We start from the raw sequence: 17,769 nt of genomic DNA, 5'->3' as shown, positions 1-17,769 counted from the left end.
CCGGCGGGCGGCGAGTGGCGACATGTAGGATAATATTTTATATTAATAAACAATGTAAATTTTAAATTTGGCTAGATCGGCCGAATTCTAAATTCAACCAAAATGAACTATGGTGTGTACTTCAAAATCATTCATACTTTATATTATATTTATAATTTTTTAGGCCAAACACTTAATTTTTTAAAATCTCCTTAAAAGAATTACAAATCACTACAAATTCTCCCAACCAAACAACCCTTTAATCAAAAGTCTCTATTGTGATTGAGAAGGGGTAGTAAACCTAGGTGACTTGCTCCCATGGAATACTTAAAAATATGTATAGTCCTTTATGATGGCAAATTTTATGGGTAGCGCTTTTATCGATATCTGGATAATGACTAATATATTATAGCTAGTTGGCAATTTTTTAAAGCTTGTAACGATATTTCTGAAGCTAATTTGTATATTTTTTCAATGGATTTTCCTTTTATTCAATTTGTGATTGGATCTGCGTTTCAGGGGCGTATCTTACCTACTGAAACACGAGACAGCACTTTGGAAATCCTTGTGGGTGACAGTGGGTGGGTTACTCATCAAGAAAACGGAATCCTTTATTCCTTTGATGCCACGAAGTGCATGTTTTCCTCGGGCAACCTTTCTGAGAAGCTTCGCATGGCCTGCCAGGATTGTAGTAATGAGGTTATTGTGGATTTATTTGCTGGGATTGGATATTTTGTGCTACCATTTCTTGTCAAGTATGCCTTGGTTCATTCTTTTCAATCTAATATATTTTCCAATCTAATATCTGGCAGATAGTGACCATTTTTTTGTGTTCATGCAATGATCATTTTTTGAGCAGGGCGAGAGCTAAACTTGTATATGCATGTGAGTGGAATCTGCATGCTATTAAGGCTCTTCGGCACAACATTCATGCAAATTCTGTGGCAGATAGGTGCATTATACTTGAGGGAGATAATCGTGTGACAGCACCTGAAGTATGGCCTATCATTTATCTATCTATCTATCTATTTATATATCCACGCTCACACACGCACATATATGCTGATGTGACAGCACCTGAAGTATGGCCTATCATCTATCTATCTATCTATCTATCTATCTATTTACATATCCACGCTCACACACGCACATATATGCTGATGTTTGGAATGTGTGACCTGATGTGTATTTTCTTACTGTTCCTGCTAATTCTAGTTAAAAGCATGTCTATTAAAGATAAACTACTTGTTCCATCAAACACCTTGAGGCTTGTGTAAGGTTTATCATTATTATCCATATTAGTATATTACCCTGTTGCGCCCATCATGCTTTTTGCATTTATTTCCTTGCTGTTGATACATTTGCTATTGGCTTGCTATTGTTTTTTTATTTTTTAAATTTAATACATAATAATTCATTTTGCATCGCTAAAATCTCTCGTTAATTTTTTGGGGTTTAATTAATGATTGCGTTATTATTGTATTTTAATTCTTGTACATCTAAATGTACATAATTTGCAGAAAATGTTGTCTACATGAAATGCACAGGCAATTTTCCACTTCCATTGATTTTGTATGGTTTGATTTATTTCATCATATTTCTCATGATATTATTGATCTTTATTGTATTTCCATTGATTAAATGATGGAGAACGCGTTCAAATTTGCAAAATCATTTCACTTGGCTTTTTTATTTTATCTTATCTGTAGCTTTTGGGAATCCCTGTACAGTCTGCAATATCACATATATGAATGCTCATGCAAATCCTGTAATTTTTAGGGTGTTGCTGACCGAGTATGCCTTGGCCTTCTTCCTTCAAGTGAGTGTAGCTGGAGGACTGCTGTGAAGGCGCTAAGGTAATTTCTACCTTCGTTAAATAAATAAATAAAATAAAATAAAATCAGTATTGAAAACTAGTAAATAAATAATAACTCCAAATTATTGCACTGTTTTGTAGAGCTCAAGGTGGTTTACTGCACATCCATGGCAATGTCAAGGACTCTGAGGAGAAATCTTGGATGGATTACGTTGTTGAATCAATAGGTCGCATTGCAGTATCTGAAGGTATCATTCTGATCCTATTATTTGATTTTTTTTTTTCTTTGTTATTGTTGTTAAAGCTGATTATAAATAAGTTGGAATAAATAATAATGTTTAAAAAAATAAATTTGATTTCACTTTGCTTAATTGATCCAACAACAACAACAACAACAACAAAGCCTTAATTCCACTACTGTGAGGTTGGCTACATGAATCCTTTTTCTCCATTGCGTCCTATTTTGTGTCGTATTTTCATTTAGTTCTAGTAAATTAAGATCATTTTTTATACAATAAGCCCAAGTCATCCTAGGTCTACCTCTGCCTTTTTTAACACAAGTCGAATCTAAAACATCTACTCTTCTAATCAGATCATCAAATGATCGACGTTTAATGTGACCAAACCATCTAAGACGACTTTCTCTAGTTTTGTCCGTCACAGGAGCTACACCAACCCTATCACAGATATATTCATTTCACATTTTGTCTCTAAGTGTAAAGCCACTCATCCACCTAAACATCTAAGACGACTTTCTCTAACTTTGCTTAATTGATCCAATTAGATTTTATTTTATTGCACGGATGTTTAGATGTCTAACTCTAAACTTTGATTTTTATATTTTAACACTTTGCTTATGCATGAAAATATGTATTTTATTTTTAAAAAAGTTAGTAATAATGATTTTTTTTAAATGTGATATTAATGATTTGAGTGTTATAAATCTAAAATGAAATTTAGGGTGTTAGATATGTAGCAGTACTCAAGAGTCTGTACTGTTATTGTTGATTTCTACATAATTTCATCGTCAGGATTGCTTTGGGATGTTTCAGTTCAACATGTGGAGCGAGTGAAATCTTATGGGCCTCATATTCGTCATATTGTAGCTGATATAAGATGTAAAAATTTGTGATTTTTACTCTTTTGTAAGAAAGGCTTTTAATTTAGGTAATTGGGGCAACTCATTTTTGCAATTATTTATTTTTCGCTTTATTAAATAATTATTTATATTTTATTTTCATCTTTTGCATATATTAAAATTTTAATTTTTCTTTTGAGGGCTGATGTGGTGCCTTATTAGTTAGTGTAGTGCCAGGGGTAGAGTACATGTGCATGGAGAGTGCTAAAAATTTAATTTTTTTGTTGGAGTTCAGTAGGAGTATGGGATGGGTATGAAACCTGTATTGATATATAGCTCAATTATAAAAATTATGTTTTAGAAAATGAAATGTAATAAAATATGGAATATTTGATTGCTATTTAAAGTATAAATTTGTTTTAGGGGCATTTACATGTATATCAGCCATTCCTTGTAAACATATGTATCCAAAACATAAAATTTTCTTTTTTATTTATTATCACCTTAAATTTTCACAAATGAAAAGTATTAGTATTTTTATTGTTAATATGAAATATAGTTTTTTCACGCATAAGTAATATGTACATGCATACATACATATCACATACATAAGGTATGAGGAGCGATTTTTAGACATTAGTGTATGTGTGAAGACGTGCCTTGCATTTTTTGGAGGTTAAAATAGGAATGGCTCTATCTAGTTTATGACCTCACTAAAAAAATTATTAAAAATTAACCTGAACTCTCAATCCCCACAACATCATGTGAATGAACACTTACACGAGGACTTTTACCGTAATTTGCGTTAGGATATTAATGGTAGAATGTCAAGTGTCAAGTGAGCTTCATAGCAGATGTCAAGTGTCAAGTGAGTCTCATAGTAATACACTGTCATTGATCAGTGCTAAAAACAAAATTAGCCTGAACTCTCAATCCCCACAACATCATGTGAATGAACACTTACACGAGGACTTTTACCGTAATTTGCGTTAGGATATTAATGGTAGAATGTCAAGTGTCAAGTGAGCTTCATAGCAATATACTATCATTGACCAATACTAAAAACAGTAGACCTCACATCATTGGATTCTGAATGCATTCATAAGTTTTGATATAATATTTATACACTTTCAGAATAATAATAGACCTAACATCATTGGACTCTGAATGCATCCAAAGTTTTGATATAATATTTATACACTTTCAGAATAATAAGGTGCAGAGGACAGCGCACAACATTGATCACCTGAAACAAAACAAGATTTACAAATACCCCAACTCCATGATCGCTTCACTTCTTTGAAGAGGATTCTCAATTCTCAAATCAAGACCATAACATTATCTTCTAAATATCAACACAGAAACCACATTGCCATCATAAATCCAACACCAACACTCTTCACATTTCATACATTCATATTTTCTGCAAAACCCTAGAAGAAAAACTCATTACATCTGTACTCAGTTATTCATAAAACTAAAATCTTTACATCTCAGTAATCATACACTCCTCTCCCGCTTTACCCTAACGATCCATTTTCTTCAACCTCCCGCACACATTTTCGATGAATCTCATATCCACACCGAAGGCATTGGTAAGCCCAGCCGAATCCCTGCTCCTCACACTCGCAGCAAATGTATGGCCCCCCTCCTGAGTTCTCTGAAACAAGATTAAGGGCGTGCCGATGACCCTCATGGCTTAAAGACCTCGGGTAGCTCTTCGCCTCTTCGTCCATCTTCTCTCGAAGCAGCTTCAGCCGTTCTTCCGTGAAGGGATACGCCATCTCCATGTACAAGTTTATCAGATTCCTCCCTTCTTTCGTTAATGTCTTCCCGTCGGGGCCAATTATAACCAGAGCCGGAATTCCCTGAATGTTGAAATATCGAGAAAGCAGTTTCGTCGATTCCATGTTGTATGGCAATGCGATCCATGGCATCTCGCTGAAGCATTGAGAATAGCTCGATTCATCTTTGTCGACTGAAACAAAGACGATTTCGAATCGATCATGTTTTTCTTTAAGGTTTTTATAAATTGATGCCAATCTCGAAGTAAACTTGGCGCATGGTGGGTAAGATTGAGCCGAGAACAACAATCCAATGGTTTTCCCTACGAAATTTGAGATCGGTACCTGCAACTCCTTTTTCATTAGGGCGAGCGAGTTGCTGCTGAATGCTATTAAAGCAAAGCACAACTTCAAGGGTTTCGTTCATGCTTACCTCTTTACCATGATCGATCACGAAATCTCTACCGGTGGTTGCGAGGAGCTTCTCCAAGGTTTGAGAGTCATGATCGGCTTTCTCTTCCGCCACCAACTCGCTGATACGTGTCGGAGTAAAAGGGAAAGCTCGTGATCCGTAGTGATGGATGAGCTCGACTCCTTCGGTTTGCAGAAGCTGGCCGGTGGGACTGAGAATAACCAAGGAAGGTATGCCCTCGATGCCATATCTCTGGTTCAAAAATTTCTTGGATTGTAGATCAGCAAATGGAATGGCGACCCATGGCATGGTGCCATGGAATTGCTCGAAGGAGCTCTGATCCTCGTCGCATGACACGAATACAACTTCGAATCCAGCTCCCTGTTCCTTCAGCTTCAGGTAAACTTCGGCCAACAAAAGATTGAATTTTTCGCATTTTGCGTACCAGTTTGCGCCGAAGTATAAGCCGATGGTTTTTCCTTCCAACTCTTCAACGGAGACCTATTGATTCATATGACAAAGACAGAATTACATACTTAACACATAAAAGTTACATATTTATAAAAATTACACCCATTTCATTCTTTTAAGGGGGATTCACACACACACACCACATAATTCTTATATATTTACAAGTTAGGTAACAATTTACTGTTACAGCCACATTAAAACATACAAATAACAAGGCGTGTTTCACATTAGAATAATGAACACTAGTGTTTTTGACGTTTTGTTGATGATTTAAGTGTTATAGAAGCAAATATTAAAATTTTGGTGCTGGATGCACAAAAATTATCTTTTCGTATGTACATCAAGACTTGGGTTTTGTGCTGAATTTCAAATATTTGGGTGAAAGTTTCAAAAATAGATTAAAATTTGATTGTAATGTATGCAATTGCCCCTAAAAACATCAATAGATAGATCAAAGCTGTTCTTCTCTAAAATAAGAAACAAAATCCTAAATCATGAATCAAAGAATAAGCCATCTTAAAAGATAAAAATCGGAAATCAGATGGATCATTTGAACAATCAAAAGAACCAAGCATTCAAACAGCAACATGATTCAGAATTGGATTAAATGCATTAAAAAAGGGGGGAAATGCGTGGCAGAGAACTTCGAGGGGAAAATATAAAGCCGAAATCAAAGCGATTGTTGTGCTACGGGGGAGGAAGAAGGGCTAGGCTAGGGTTTCGGGAAGAACTGAACCTTGTCTCCAGAGGGAGAGATGAGGAAGTCCCTATTCCCTGAAGACAAGATAGAGGAGAGGTTTCCCCCACTAGCATCCGATGAACTAGCTGCACTGTTCATGTTCTGCTCCTCTCTCTTTTTCTTTTAGTGCGTTTGCGTTAGTTTTCCTTCGTTTGCTTTTAAGGGCGGAGTGCTAAGTAAAGTCACCGCCGGTAAGTGATCTTTCTTCGTCTTTCTTGGATTTTCTTAAACAATTTAGAAATGTAATAAAAAGCTTATTTGTTTGGAAAAGGTGTATTTCATATTTTTAGAAGTTAGGAAGTAGTGGGATATAAATATTTTATGTATTATAAATATTGAAAAGTAAAGTTTAGGTGTTTGATATGCAAATATGTGGGATTTGGGTGGTATGCATGTAAATGCCGGAACTCATTTGAGGAAATCTATTGTGTTAACGGAAAATATTCTGGAAAAAAAAATATTATATTGCATTATTGCTGAGAAGTGAAAAAATATCTTAGAATATTTTAATTAATATTTTTTTATTAAAATTGATACGTTATTAATGATAAGTTTTCATCATTTGACATGAATTTTGAGACATGACACAAATTCTTAAATAACTTTTTGTGCAATAATTATTTAAGCTTCAGGTAAAAATCTTTCAGAAGTTTTGATTTTAGCAAACTTAATTTCAAATTGATCGGTTTGATTAGAAGGGCATAATGACGCTAATATAATCATGTCATTTAACAATTTTAAAAGATTATGGTGACCAATTGAAAAGTTAAACGAATTTCAAATCTAACAAGCTTATAGTCAAATTGAGTGTCTCAACGAGACGAGTCTAAGAGGCTAATATCACTCAATCACGACATTATTAAGACACTCAAATGTCCAGAATATGACGTCTAATCAAGAAAAATCTCTCTCGGTCATCCAATGGAATTGTTTGGACCTTTCTTTATTAATTGTGAAGTCTCTCCCAAACGTTATAAATAGATGCTTACCTCTTTCATGAAAATGGAGCTGGACTTTGCGCTTGGAGGATGATCATGAGTTGAATTTCAGTGTCATTTATGCATCCAAGATTCGAAAAACACTTTAAGCTCCTATAGCCACTGACTAACATCGACCAGAAAGATCCTTCTTGGATGGATCTCATCATTTTCTTCGTTTGAGATGGAACATTGCCTGATGCTGCTACCATGTCAGTTTGCCTCATTGCCTGATGCTGTTACCATGTCAGTTTGCCTCTGATGCATCATCATCATTGGGGACAAAATATATAAGAATTTATTTGTTGGTTCGTACCTTAACTGTCTTTCACCATGCAAAGCTGACTATGCTCTACACAAGGTTTGTTCTAAGATATATGGGGAGCATCTCAGAGATAGTGCTCTCACCTTAAAGATAGTGAGGCAAAAGTTTTACCGATCTGTGATCAAGCAAGATGCACTAAACATCACGCAAAAAAGAAAAAGTTGTGGTTGCACTCCAACTTCACGCATGTGTCGCTAGTAGAACTCACATCCCTTCTGAGCAATTAACTTTTTGCCTAATTGGGGCTAGACATCATGAGATCGTTTTTGATAGCCACCAGGCAATAAAAGTAATTTATCTTGGTTTCAGCTACTTTAGTAAACAGTGGACCACATAGGCCTTAGTTGTTCATGTAGACCGTATTGGTGAGTTATGATAAATATTCATAGATCGCAGGGGCCAAGGTCAGAAGTTGCACGAGCTGTAGACCATGCAGGTCATAGTTGGTCATGTAGGTCTTAGTGATGAGATGCGATGATGTTTGTAGGCCACAAAGACTAGAGTTAGGAGGTACACAAGTTGTGGACCACGTTGATCTTAGTTGGTCATGCAGGTCATAGTGGTAAGTTGTGATGAATTTTGTAGGTCACAGAGACTAAAGTCAGGAGCTTCATAAGATGTGGACTACGTAGGCCATTGTTGTTCACGAATGCTATAGTGGTGAGCTGTGATGACGTCCGTAGTCGGAGTCGGGAGTTGAATGAGCCGTGAACCACGTAGGCTGTAGTTGGTTAAGTGGGCCGTAGTAGTAGGCTGCAAGGAGAGAGCTTTAGGAGTCTAGATTAATTCACTGTCTTCAGGGTGCGCTGTTACACCGTTTTTGAAAGGCATTGTTGCACCGTTTTTGGGTTGCGTTATTCTGCAGGATGTCTCGTTACTCTACAATGTATATTGGGATTCCAAAGTGCACGTTGTGATTCTAGTATGGGTTTTATTCCATTGAGTCAGGGGCAGCTGATAGTGGATAACAGTGGCGGACAGGTGTTGGTCGACAGTGGTCAGTGTCTTTAAAAGTGGGAGGTATTTGTCGGTTTTGTGTTCCATAAGCCATACTGGACATAAGCTCCTCCTCCAATCTTAAGTTATTTTCTGGCTCAAGCTCTCCGCCTCTCCAGTGGAAAATAGGATTCTATTTTTAGAGTCTTAGGGAGGCCTCTCTGCAAATTAATAATGAATCCAGACCACTCCATTGACCGGCCTAGAGTGATTCCCTCAATTAGACGCAATTTTGTGAACATATGAATGTCTTAATGATGCCGGAATAGAGCGATCATGAGCTTGTTGGATTCGTCTCGTCGAGACGCTGAATTCGACCTATAATATTATCCGATTTTGAATTCGTTTGACCTTCTAATTATGCACTAGAAGCTTTCAAAAGCTATTTAACTGTCTGATTTTGGCTTGATTTCACTTAGATTTGACCAATTTTGATATCCTTGTGTTCATCTTATTGAATCGGCCAGTTTGATTGTAAGTTTATTGAAATTATAGGTTCAGATGATTTTTAATTAAAGTTTGAATATTCCTTCCTTAAAAATTACCATGAAATTAGCATTCAAGTTATAATATATAAAAATTTATAATTAGACATCAATAATTAAATTGGCATTATTTTGTTTATGATTAATCAAATATACCATTAGTTTATTAAAAAATTATATGCTTGACATGGAATTAAATTTTAAGCTAAGCATTATCTAAAATTTTATGTCATACGGTTGGAAATTACCTTCAACTAACTTGCAATAAAAAAATAAATAAATAAATTAAAACTCATTTTGGTTATCCTTTCTCTCTAATTTATCTAGAGATGATTAACATGGAAAGCAATTTTGCAATTTTATTCACCTTTTTTAAAACTCATAGGCAATAATATTTTTTAAATGAAAAAAATCCTTAAAAGGGACAAATCAAAGGGCTTGTCACACTTAAATAACTTACTATAAAATTAGGAGTATATAGATCTACTTTTCTTCTAAATTGGGGAAGATATGATTACAATGTTATGTTAAAATCATAACCCGACAAATATAATTGTAAACAGGTTGTCGGAACTACATTACTTATACCTGCTGTAGTCGTAGTTTGCTATGAAAATAAAATTTAGAGGCAATAACAATTGTATTTGCTATCGAAGTTGTAGTTGGAGGGTATAAAACTATAGTTGGTAACAAAAGCCTTATTTGGGGTTTTAACTACCGTAGTTGGCTACATAAATCCTAATTTGTGGCTATAACAATCGTAGTTGAGTGCAGAAGCCACAGTTTGTGACTATAACAACAATTGTTGGCTGTAAAAGCCATAATTGGTGGTCATAATAGTTATAATTGCCTAATCGTAGTTGGAGGCTATAGAAGCAGTAGTTGGCTATAGAAGCAACAATTGGTACCTATAACAACTGTAGTTGGCTATGAAAACCATAGTTTGCGTGTGTAAAAACCGTAGTTGTCTACATAAGTCGTAGTTGTCTGCATAAGTCGTAGTTGGACTACAACAAATGTAATGCATGACTATAATAATATTAATTGGTTGCATCAATTGCTACTGATGGTGGATAATAGTTGATAGTCGATGATGATCTCTGGTGGATCGCGATATTCTTTGGTCATTGACGATGACATATGATGGTTGAAGAAGACCTTGCACGGTTAGTGATGAACTTTGGTCTTGGACTGCGGCCTTGAGTGACCGACTACAACTGTGGAGATTTCAAAAGCCAAGTTTTAGTAATCAACTAACTTTTTTCTTTTCCTCCCCTCTTCAAGTGAAAAATGAGATTTCTATGTATTGTTATTGAGAGCGGTGTTTCGATAAATATTGCTAGAATCTCAAAACTCCACTTTGATGGTCCATATTAATTCTCTTAATCACAAGTAGTTTTCATTTCAATATTTAAGTTTCTTAACAATCTCATAATTGAATAATCTTAGACTCGTAATATTTCTCTGATCGTGACGCTCAATTTGACCATAACATGCCAAATTTGAGTTCGTTTGGTCTTTCGATTGACGTGCCAAAATCTTCAGCTACACTTCAAGTGTTTAATTTGAGCTCAGTTTGGACTTAAATTAGATCACCTTCGGCATTATTAGGTCTGTTTTATCGAATGCTTAGTTTGACTGTAAACTTATTGAAAATGCGACCCCGATTATTTTGAATTTGATTTTGGAATGTTCCTTACTCAAAATGCTTCCTGAGTTGTGCTTGATTACAAATTATTATTGATGACACAGCAACTATTGCTTTCAGATTTGAGCATGAAACTGAAAAAGTCAAAGGACTTGTTGGATGCCAACCTTCCGAGACAAACAGAAATGCTTTACTTTGAGAAAATTGGCACAAATTTGCACAAAATGTTAACAAGTTTCTAATTCAGACTTTGTAAAAGAAACGAAGCAAAAAAGGCAAACAAGCACTGACCAACATCAATAGCTTTGACTGGAACTGCATTGTGCGCATCTTCTCTTGGCTCTATACTAAATTTATTTTTTTATTTAAATGGCTTAGTCGACAGATTTATTTATCTGATTGGTCTAAATTTAGCAGGTTAAAATTCACTCAAATTTAAATAAAATTTAATTTAATGTGTATGGTTTAATTTTGATTAAATTTGAAGGATAGATGGTACAACGAAAAAAAAAAGACGTCTTTTGGGTTTGCAGAGGCGCTTATTCTGTGTGAACACCGCACATAAATTTACGTGCAGTGTCCAATTAAAACGTGACATGTAGAGATGTGAGCTCCACCGTTTAAAAAATTAGTCTTGTACTCAAAATAAGAAATATCGGAGTAGTATTGGGAAAAAAAAAAAGACGTTTTTTGGGTTTGCAGAGGCGCTTATTCTGTGCGAACACCGCACATAAATCTTCGTACAGTGTCCAATTAAAACGTGACACGCGTAGAGATGTCGGCTCCACCATTCAAAAAATTAGTCTTCCACTCAAAATAAGAAATATCGGAGTAGTATTTAGTTTTTTTTTTTAAACCAATTTTTGGTTTCTGGTTAAATTTTTCAGGCAATTAGCAATTAAAATTAAAAAAGTATATTAAAAAAGTTCCTTAAATTTTAGCAGGTTAAAATTCAGTCAAATTTAAAAAAAAATTAATTTAATGTGTATGTTTTAATTTTGATTAAATTTGAAGGATAGATGGTACATCGGAAAAAAAAAGACGTCTTTTGGGTTTGCAGAGGTGCTTATTCTATGCGAACACCGCACATAAATCTGCGTACAGTGTCCAATTAAAACGTGACACGTAGACATGTGAGCTCTTGTACTCAAAATAAGAAATATCGGAGTAGTATTTAGTTTTTTTTTTTTAAACCAATTTTTGGCTTCTGGTTAAATTTTTCAGGCAATTAGCAATTAAAATTAAAAAAGTATATTAAAAAAGTTCCTTAAATTTTAGCAGGTTAAAATTCAGTCAAATTTAAAAAAAAATTAATTTAATGTGTATGTTTTAATTTTGATTAAATTTGAAGGATAGATGGTACATCGGAAAAAAAAAGACGTCTTTTGGGTTTGCAGAGGTGCTTATTCTATGCGAACACCGCACATAAATCTGCGTACAGTGTCCAATTAAAACGTGACACGTAGACATGTGAGCTCTTGTACTCAAAATAAGAAATATCGGAGTAGTATTTAGTTTTTTTTTTTAAACCAATTTTTGGTTTCTGGTTAAATTTTTCAGGCAATTAGCAATTAAAATTAAAAAAGTATATTAAAAAAGTTCCTTAAATTTTAGCAGGTTAAAATTCAGTCAAATTTAAAAAAAAATTAATTTAATGTGTATGTTTTAATTTTGATTAAATTTGAAGGATAGATGGTACATCGGAAAAAAAAAGACGTCTTTTGGGTTTGCAGAGGTGCTTATTCTATGCGAACACCGCACATAAATCTGCGTACAGTGTCCAATTAAAACGTGACACGTAGACATGTGAGCTCTTGTACTCAAAATAAGAAATATCGGAGTAGTATTTAGTTTTTTTTTTTTAAACCAATTTTTAGCAATTAAAATTAAAAAAAGTATATTAAAAAGTAAGCCTATGATAATTCAGAATATGCGGCGCTCATACGAATGTTAGGAAGCCATAAAAGTCAATAATCATTCCTTAGTTGTAAAAAAAAAAAAAAAAAACAAAGGAAATAAATATCTTTAAGAAATTACTTGCAATGACGTATATTGAAATTTATTTATTAAATGTTTAATATTGATAGAGAATTATATATAGAGTAAAAATGTTCAAATAAAATTGAAACATAATAACTTTTTTTTTTTTTAAAAAATTGAATAAGTGCATTAATACGACCTCTGCATTTGGAGAAAATAATGCGTCGAGAGTCCAGACACAAGCTGTGTTCGGACAACGGACGTGATACACCGGGTTTTCTTTTTCTCCTCCCCTTCTTCCGTTGTCTGGACGCAACTTCCGTCCAGACTCCATACGCAATATTTTTTCCTGCATTTGAAAAGCAAAGGCAAAAACATTCATTTTGTTTATACAATTTTTGGGTGCTCATGATTTTTTTTTTAATTATAAATTCAATTTTAATGTTTTTGGAGTCCAATAAAGCAAAAATTTTTCTGTGCGGACTCCTGACGTAGCTCTACGTGCGGCGCAGAGTATTCTTGAGTTATTTTCAGGTTATTTCTGGGTTATGTTTAATAATCCCGAAATAACCTGCAGTCTTTATTTTTGAGTTATTTCTGAGTTATTTGTGGATTATTGAAAATAACCCAGAAATAACTCAGGAATAACATGCACCGCACGTAGAGATACGTCAGGTGTCCGGACAGAAAATGCACGCCCAATAAAAACTTTATAACTAATCTCATTAACGTTTGAAGATTTTTCAAAAAGAATTAATGACATTTGCTTTAATTGATATGATAAATTCAAAGAAGAGCAAGATACACTTGACAATATTTTACTTAGTTGATACCATCGGAGGAAGATTCATGTCGACTTTTAGGGAGAGATCTTGCCTTGTAATTTTTCTCCAAATTTTTTTTTTTCAAAAAAATAAATAAATATTATCGGATGACACAACCATGGATCTCGAAATAATAGGCAAAATATACATCATTTAAAAGTTCGTTTGACTAGATAAATTATGATCAAATTGAGTGTCACAATTAGATAATTTAATGACACAAAAATAAATCCAGTTCAAATTACAAAAAAAGTTCAAATCAAGTGCTTTATCCTGCTGCTAAAGATTTTGAGATATTAATCAAAAGGTTAAGTAATTTAAAATCTTATATGCTTGTTAACAAATTGAGTATCTTAATGGGATACATCTAATGAGCTCAAGACCATTCAATTTTAAGACAATTAAGACATTTTAATATACTGAATAAATAATTTTATGATCAAATAAATCAAAATATCACTTCAAGTTATACATTGAAGAACATATTTGAATTGCAGAGAGTTTAAATGTTTGAATGACTCGAGAATTTTGCTCAATACTGATTGACATCCATAGTCATTGATATCGCCTAACAATTATTTTCCAAATACTATCACATGATTGTCATCTTTTGAACATCATTTTTTGATTGTTGTCCCACAATTTTTTTCTATTGATCTGCATAGGTCGTCTATCAGTCACTAAACATCACTGTCCAGCCCTATAACTCAACCAATCTAATATTGTGGAATAAATCTCAAGTTAAAAGATTCAATATTTAATATGCCGTCATATGTCTATAACATCATCATCCACTTTTTTAATTGCCCATCATATCAGCTTCGATTTAAAATTTATTTGAATTTAAAATTAATTCCACTTATATTAATCAAAATTTTTAATACATTCCCTTAGTTGACCATGTTCATTTTCACCCAAATAACTAAAAATTGATATTTATAATACATAGATCCACATATATAAAATCACACACACACACACGCACACATATTATAAATATATATACAATTAAAATATCATTATTTAATTTACAATTGTAAGTTCTTTAGTTGTTTAAAATTTAAATGTTAATAAATTTTAATTTTGACTTGAAATATGATTATTATTTTAAAGTAAAATAGATCTATGCATAATTTATGATATATTTGTAATATTAAAATGTCATAAGTTAAAAAATTATAAATATATAAAATTTCTATGATTTGCAAACGAATCCTCCCAACTAGGGCTGTCGAAACGGCTCGTTGTTCGCGAACAGCTCGTGTTCGGCTCGTTAATTTCGTTCGATAAGTTAATGAGCCGGACACGAACTAAGATGTCTTCGTTCGTGTTCGGCTCGTTTTGGCTTGAAATACTACTCATCTAGTTTATGTTTATATATATATATATATAAAGTAGTATTTTAAAAAATCTAATTGACTATAAGATTACAAAGATTTATAATCAATTAAAGTATTGATTGAGAAAATAGAATAAAAATTATTAAAATAGATTCAAATGATGTTTTAATATAAATAATAATTTTTAAATATTGCCCAAATTCTTATTGTCTTATGCCTACATGATTAGGATTGTTAAAAGAACTCTTTGTTCGAGAACAACATGTGTTCGGCTTGTTAAACAAACGAGCCGAACACAAACATACTTTTTAAGCTCGAAATATAAACGAGCCGCGTTAACACCCATACTCCCAACTTTATTGGTCCAAACAAAATTCCCACCGCAAAATAATTCCTCAGCCGCAATACGGATCAATCACGCAAACTTCAATCAGGGCGGAAGTTGGACACGTCACCGAAAAGCCGCATGGACTCAAAATACACCATTAAATATGACCCAAACGAAGAGACCGTAAACTTGTTCTCCTAAGCGCTATGGTCTCAATCAAGAGTCAGCTTTTGGACTTACTTGAAAGAGGTCCAACATGGTGGCGATAAACACGCTGGTAAAGTTAGCTGAGCCTGGGACACGTAGTATCCTGTCTGCCTTTCCCTTTGGAGGTCAGCATTAATTGGCGAGCTCTCAGCCTGCCACGTCGCACTTTTTAAGCAAGGAAATCATTTTTATTTTACTTTCAGCGATGCTTTTATGACTGATTATTTTATTTTGAGACATTTCATACATTTAAATGAGGAAGTCTAATTCAAAATGGATTAGTCAGTTAAATAGATATTATTGATATTAACCGCACAGAAATTCGTTCTGCCGAACTTAAATTTTGACATAATTTCTAAATAAAATATTTATGGCATTTAACTCAAAATGATATTGTTGGCAAATGAATAGTTGAAATGTAACAAGTTTCTTAACATCAAAATTCCTTTGATTAAAGTTGAAATGATCGTAAATAAAATTATTAATGTATAATTATAAACTTTGCGATTGCATTTGAGAGACTAAGGCGCCGTTTGGGGCAGCGTTTTTTTTAGCGTCGTGGCCCCAAATAGTGAAGTTCATTTCTTTTATTGGTAGCGGCTGCTTGCCGCTAAATAGGATGAACACAGGCCACGGGATCGACCCCGTGGTCCAGCGTTCTCGAACGATAATACCTCCTTTTGCCCTGATTCTTCGCCTCGGTCCGCTCGAAAGCTGCCCTAACCTCGTTCGGGAAACCGCCGCTCCCTTCCTTGTCGCAGTGAGAAGCCCCTACGCCGCTGCTCCCTTGCTTGTCGCGAAGCCTCCCCCAGCTCCTCCCCCTGCTAGGCCGCTACTCATCTTCCACCATCGCTCAGGTGTGGAGTCCTGATCGAAGCCGTTGTTCCTAATCGGTATGTCTCCTCTCCTCCCAATTTTTTATTCATATTTTGTTTCTACTTCGTGGTTTGTGTATCTGAGGGAGTCGTTCCTGTTGTTTTCGTTGTTTCCGTATTCATTTCGGGACTCCTTGTACAGGCAAGATAATTCTTAAGGGATATTAATTTATAATAGATAAAAATTTTCAATTTTTCTAAACGCTCATCTATGGTTAATCTTACATCTCAGTTCTTACATATTATTCAATTCATGTTATCACCATTTTTGCAATCTTTATGTTTATTAATCCTTAAATCTTATCAAATTCTTAAGTGTAATATATATCTATGTGGATAAGAGGAAGGACAGGAATGGTTTAACACATTTAGCTTTTTGTGTTATTTTGTGCTGAAAAAGAGCTCTGATGAAATAATTGGGATAAAGTGAGCGACTAGAGGCTTAGCTGAAATATATACATTTGCTGAATGGCCTGTTAGATGTTCTGCTTACAATGACTTCTCTTACAATGACCTGTTTGTAAAGCTTGATTTGTTTAGAATATTAATGAAAATTTCTTTAATGTAATATTTGATTATTTATAAATCTTATTTAAGGAATTTGGGCCTCTGTCAAAATTGATGGATGACTCGTTGAAGCCTTGTCTTGCTGCTCATACAAACATAAACAAGGCGATTGTGTGCTTTGCAACTGGAAATGTATTTTCTTAGTAATGCAGTTTTGACTGTTAAGATTTATTCTTTGAAGATGATCCTTTTATGGTTTAAATACATATCATGCTTGAGAAAGCATCCTTCATGATTTGGGCAAACACAACTGCAGACATGGTACAAACCAATTAGAAAGTCCATATGAACTTAGAGTCATAAATTTATGCTTAAAACTCAAACATGAATTTTATTGAATTTAGCATTTAAATTATCTTTTTCAACTTTTAAAAATACTATATGTGAGGAAGAATTTTATGGTTTTTGTTCCTTTTTTATCTCCAATATATCATCATTTGCATGTTTGGGAGCTTATATTTTCTAAATAATTCTATTGTAAATTGAATTGTGAAGTCTTTCTATTATATTGATGATGACTCATATTGGTTATTTTAGCTGATTTATGTATCACAATTTTCTACTTTCTAATTGATTTTACTGTTGTGTTTTATGGCTTTGTTTAGATATAGTAATAACATGGATAATAAATCTAAAGAGCTTGCTACACCCGCATTGTGGGAAAAAGAAATGAAAATAATATTTTGTGATCTTTGCATTAAAGAGACTGAACAGGGAAATAAGTCTACGACCTATTTCAATAAAGAAGGTGGCAAAATATTATCAGATATTTTAAGGAATATACAGGCAGGGAGTACGACAGGTTGCAAATGAAGAACAAGTGAGACCAACTGAAGAATGACTGAAAATTTTGGAAAAAATTGAAAAAGAAATCTACGGGTCTGGGTTGGGATCCAGTGAAGCGAACAGCTGATACACCTGATGAATGGTGGGCTGAA

At 34.0% G+C, this 17,769-nt stretch overlaps 2 protein-coding genes across 3 annotated transcripts in view; one reads left to right on the top strand and one right to left on the bottom strand.

Annotated features, from left to right (window-relative positions):
- LOC110020203 (tRNA wybutosine-synthesizing protein 2/3/4) overlaps positions 1 to 3,005 on the top strand; it is a 49,649-nt gene extending 46,644 nt beyond the window's left edge. For both annotated transcript variants that reach the window (XM_020718218.1, XM_020718217.1), the window contains exons 7-11: positions 499 to 734; positions 839 to 974; positions 1,759 to 1,835; positions 1,937 to 2,043; positions 2,827 to 3,005. In XM_020718218.1, the coding sequence (XP_020573877.1) occupies positions 499 to 734; positions 839 to 974; positions 1,759 to 1,835; positions 1,937 to 2,043; positions 2,827 to 2,927 (657 nt within the window). In that variant the 3' untranslated portion in view covers positions 2,928 to 3,005. The remainder of the gene's footprint in view (positions 1 to 498; positions 735 to 838; positions 975 to 1,758; positions 1,836 to 1,936; positions 2,044 to 2,826) is intronic.
- Positions 3,006 to 4,325: 1,320 nt separating this feature from the next.
- LOC110020233 (probable nucleoredoxin 2) lies at positions 4,326 to 6,407 on the bottom strand. Its single transcript, XM_020718262.1, has 3 exons — positions 6,277 to 6,407; positions 5,091 to 5,570; positions 4,326 to 5,002 (listed from the first exon to the last, which is right to left on the bottom strand). The coding sequence occupies exons 1-3, from the start codon at positions 6,376 to 6,378 to the stop codon at positions 4,394 to 4,396; spliced, it is 1,191 nt and encodes a 396-aa protein (XP_020573921.1). The 5' UTR covers positions 6,379 to 6,407; the 3' UTR covers positions 4,326 to 4,393.
- Positions 6,408 to 17,769: the final 11,362 nt, after the last annotated feature.

Source organism: Phalaenopsis equestris, unplaced genomic scaffold, assembly GCF_001263595.1.
Source record: "Phalaenopsis equestris unplaced genomic scaffold, ASM126359v1 Scaffold000094, whole genome shotgun sequence".
Lineage (NCBI taxonomy): Eukaryota > Viridiplantae > Streptophyta > Magnoliopsida > Asparagales > Orchidaceae > Phalaenopsis > Phalaenopsis equestris.
Note: the sequence above shows the minus strand (reverse complement) of the source record. Positions and strands in the feature narration are given on the sequence as shown.

What these genes read in the sequence shown, in the direction of transcription:
- LOC110020233 (XM_020718262.1), bottom strand. Translation starts at nt 6,378, where the DNA reads ATGAACAGTGCAGCTAGTTCATCGGATGCTAGTGGGGGAAACCTCTCC. An exon ending in TCTCTCCCTCTGGAGACAAG is followed by an intron (nt 5,571 to 6,276) that starts GTTCAGTTCTTC and finishes ATGAATCAATAG; the next exon opens with GTCTCCGTTGAAGAGTTGGA. An exon ending in TGATCGATCATGGTAAAGAG is followed by an intron (nt 5,003 to 5,090) that starts GTAAGCATGAAC and finishes AAGGAGTTGCAG; the next exon opens with GTACCGATCTCAAATTTCGT.